Source organism: Dipteris shenzhenensis, chromosome 19 (assembly GCF_047967505.1).
Source record: "Dipteris shenzhenensis isolate YYH24624 ecotype China chromosome 19, Dip_SZ_1.0, whole genome shotgun sequence".
NCBI lineage: Eukaryota > Viridiplantae > Streptophyta > Polypodiopsida > Gleicheniales > Dipteridaceae > Dipteris > Dipteris shenzhenensis.
The window spans coordinates 12,569,578-12,573,732 of NC_141614.1; the positions used below are offsets into that span (position 1 = coordinate 12,569,578).

Genomic DNA, 4,155 nt, shown 5'->3' on the forward strand with positions numbered 1-4,155 from the left:
CGTAATAAATAGAAGACTGATGGGAAATAAAATGTCTTTGAGGAAAGTGTGTTCACATAAAGTCAGGATCAAGGTCCATAAAAACTTGTTTCCACATATCCTCCTTTTAAAATTCAGTCCCCATCCTCGTTTTAAAAAAACCAGAACCCTTTAGAAGCATATAAGCAAGCACAGGCCGTAATAAATAGAAGACTTTGTATCAAAAAGAATCAGCAAGTACATATGACAATGTGCTGGACAGATCATTAAGATAACATTTACATCTTCAAATGCCCAACATGCTGGAAATCAGCACTTATTCGATTGGAGGAATTAATGACATGGGTAGTGTCTCGAGCATTCTAATGCCTACAAAGCACTCAAAATAAAAATCAATTCTGAACTGCATCGTCCCTCTTTCCCAATTCAATTTGGTATCCTCCGCACCACATAGGCTGCAAATCGACAACCTGTCCTCACTTTCCGTTGACAATTTGGGGAAGAACTACATGACCTTCACACTCTGCAAAACCATCACTTTGGATTGAATATCTGCGCGTATATTCACAAGTGCTGTTCAGGTATAATACCGCGCCTTCCAGCATGCCTGCCTATTCCTTCAATGTAGCAGCCTATGTGGCAAAGTAAGGATATGTGCAAGAAGGCCTCTTGATAAATAAACTTGTACTGATAAATGGTCTGATAAGAAACTACAGTAGATCGCCCACTTGAAGCGTACCGTTCTCCTGGGAATGAGAATTGCTAGCGGCAATTCAAGGGCGGTAAGGAGAAGGTTCCGGGGTTGGAGAGGGACGAGCAAGGAGAGAGGGGAGAAAGAGGAGGAAGATGGGGGAGGGGAGAAGGAGAGGAGGAAGGTGTCAATGGTGGGGAGGTTTGTGGTGATGAGGCTCTGGGAGAGGTATGGGGGAAGGGGAGGGGGACATGTCGGATTCACAGGGGGGTTTGGCGGGGTGAGGGGGGGGAGGGGGAGGAGAGGTGGGTGGAGGAGGAGGCGATGATAAAATGGGAGGGGGAGGAGATGAAGTGGGAGGAGGAGGAGGAGGGGAGGTGGGCGGGGGAGGTGGCGATGAGAAGAAGGGTGGAGGAGGAGGAGGAGGAGGAGGAGGAGGAGGAGGGGGTGGTGGAGGTGATGTGGGTGGAGGAGGAGAAGGAGGAGGAGGGTGATGACGGCGTCTTCGGTTGTGGCAAGAGGGTGGAGGAGGGGGGGAAGGGGGAGGGGGAGATGGAGGAGGGGGTGGGGGAGAGGGGGGAGGGGGGGAAGGAGGGGGAGGGGAGGGGGGAGGGGGGGAAGAAGGAGGGGAAGGAGGGGGGGGAGGAGGGGGAGGGGGGAGGGTGGCGGAGGGGGAGAAGGAGGCGGAGGGGGAGGAGAAGGAGGAGGCGGAGAGAATACAAGAGGCGGAGGCGAGGGTGGCGGAGGCGGGGAGGGTGGCGGAGGGGGCGGAGATGGTGGCGGAGGGGGCGGAGATGGCGGCGGTGGCGGCGGTGGTGGCGGCCTCGGCCCACACACTACCTCTTCACATGACTTCTCATGCGCCAGCACCGCCGCACACTCCTTAAACGACCTCTGCGCTGGCCTCCCTGGTATACAATTCTCCCTGTCGGAAAATACCGCCCCCTCCTCCGGTAACGCCAAACAGTTCACTGCCTCCCCGTCGAAAAAATTGTACGCGTACGTGAAATTTTGTAAGTGCGGTAGCGCGCAGATCTCCGGTGGTACCTCGCCCGATAATTCGTTGTGCGCCACGTCCAGTTGCTGTAGATTCACCAGCTCCGCGATCGTCTCCGGTAGCTCCCCGCTCAGACTGTTGAAGCTCAGGTCCAGCACCGTCAGCTGCGTCAGCTCGCCGATGCTCGGGTTCAGACACCCCGTGAGGTTGTTGTTCAGCAAAATGATCTCCTCCAGCGTCTCGCTCATGCCCCCGATCCCCGCAGGCACGCAGCCGGAGAACTTGTTGTTCGCAACCACCAGAACCGACACGGGCGACCTGCCGAGCGTGGGGGGAATGCCCGTGGAGAAGCGGTTGTTGTTGATGAAGATGGCGTCGAGATCCTTGGAGAAGAGGTCGGAGGGGAGCGAGCCTTCGAATTCGTTGAAGCGGATGTCGAGGTACTTGAGGGACGGGAGGGAGAGGACGACGGAAGGGAAGGGGCCGACGAAGCGATTGTTGCTGATGTCAAGCTCGTAGAGGAGCTTGAGTTTGTTGAAGCTAAGGGGGACGACGCCGCAGAATCGATTGGAATTGAGATGAAACAAGGCGAGGTCCGTGAGGAGGCCGAGCTCTTCCGGCAGAAAACCAGCAAGATCTGCGTGGTTGAGATCGATTCCGGCAACCGTTTCGATGCAAGGATCATCGAGGGCGTCGGCGCAATAAACACCTTTGTAATGGCAGACGTCGTAGCCAACCCACGTTGCCGTAATATTTAACGGGTCGGAAAAGATAACTCGTTTCCATGCTTGCAATGCGATGTAGGCTTCCCGCAGACGTTCGTTGTCGAAATCGTCCTCGACGGCTTCCTCTTCCAACGCACGACGATTCCCGTTGCCGGAATAGTATTCCGTCATGTGTCGTCTCTGCTGCTCCATTAGCTGACGCTCCAGCTGCCCCCCTCCCTCCGCCACCTTTGTCATCAACGCCATAGCCACCACCGCCACCGCCACCGCCATCGCCAACACTTGCATCGCTCCTCCTCCTCTTCCTCCTCCTCTCATTTTCTTCCCCCCCTCCGCCACCTCCCCTTCGTCATCCTTACTCTTCGCCAGATTTGCCCCCGCAGGCCCCTCACCTAGCCGGTGAAACTTTCCTTTCCTTCCCTGCAATGCTGGACCTCCACTTCAGCTCGTCAACCAGACCAGGCGGCAGATGGGACCTGCAAAGTCGCGCTTCCGAGAAACACCAAACAGACACAACGTTGACAGAGGAGAGTAGCCCGCGCGCGTCGAGAATGTCGCCAAAGCGCGTGCGAGAGCTTCGTACACGGATATACCGTCCCGCTGCAATAGGAATTCTCGTCAATACCAAGACCGAGCTCAAAGGGAACAACAGAGGGAGGATGCTTACTCTTCCTGCAATGCAACTACAGCTGAGGGGGAGCGAGGTGCTTCCTCTGCAAACTGCAATGCTGCTAAATACAAAGCTACAGACGGTCGATGCTTCGCTGCACTTTGCAATGCTACTTCAGAGCTTGCAAGAACCGGGAGTTGCACAGAGGAGGACGTTAAGAGCGACAGACTACGGACGCTTCGCCGCACTCTGTAAGTAATGCTCCTCCCTCACAAGCGACCAACAACTTTAGACCTCTGCCCTGGTACACAGCTTCTCACTCAAGCACACCAATGGCTCTTAACTGCGTAGAAAATGCTGCAAAGAAAACTCTCGAGCCTGGTGAGGATATCTCCGTGCCAATCTTCTTAACGTGCACCACTCCTTTGCGTGTGCGGCGCCTTACCCCTTGCCCTGGCCCTCTCGCACCTTAAAGGAGAGGGACGAACACTACAAGCTCTACAACAGCAACAGGCACTGGCTGTATACTTGTACACTACCACTCTTGGCCAAGGATAAACGCGTCGGAAGGGGGGGGCTTGATCCCTTTAGTCAACACGCTGCCAGCTTGCTTCCACCGCGCCCACAGCGGCTTCTCGCACTCTCCCTTGCAATCTGAGCTGGGGATGGACCCCTACAATCATAATCTACAAGCTGGGAGACTTTGTAAGCTTGCGGGAGTGAAAGGAGGAGAAGAAGAAGAAGGGCGAGAATAGAGGGGGGTATTGTCTTGTTCAAGCTACACGCCCTTCGCACCTTGCACTCTCTCAGTGCTTACGTTGCCACACAACCCCGCGTATCGAAAAGCTGGACTTGGGGCCCTTCATCAATCACGTCTGTCTCCCTCTCAATTCCGATGGGAGGAGCGGCCACAGCTGTGCGAAGCGGCGTTCCACTAATAAAGCAAAGCAATACGTTGACAAAGAGACGTGACCACAAACATATGAAGGTAGGGGATGCGAAGCTGCCAAAAAAGCTGCAAATTTTGGCGGTAGAAGTTACCACAAATATATGCTGAAGTTGGAAATATATGCTGGAGTTGGGAAAGGCAACCACGGCCTAAACCAAACGGGAGTAAATATATGCTGCAAATTTTGGCGGTGGAAGGGTCTAA

General features: G+C 54.6%; 1 protein-coding gene across 1 annotated transcript; it reads right to left on the reverse strand.

The window, feature by feature from the left end:
- Positions 1-1,316: 1,316 nt before the first annotated feature.
- LOC147890097 (leucine-rich repeat extensin-like protein 3) lies at positions 1,317-3,951 on the reverse strand (the record flags this gene model as incomplete). Its single annotated transcript, XM_087390206.1, is given in 2 exon segments — positions 1,317-1,336; positions 1,339-3,951. Coding segments are annotated over 2 exon segments (1,392 nt in total), but the record flags the coding sequence as incomplete, so codon positions are not given.
- Between the last annotated feature and the right edge of the window lie 204 nt (positions 3,952-4,155).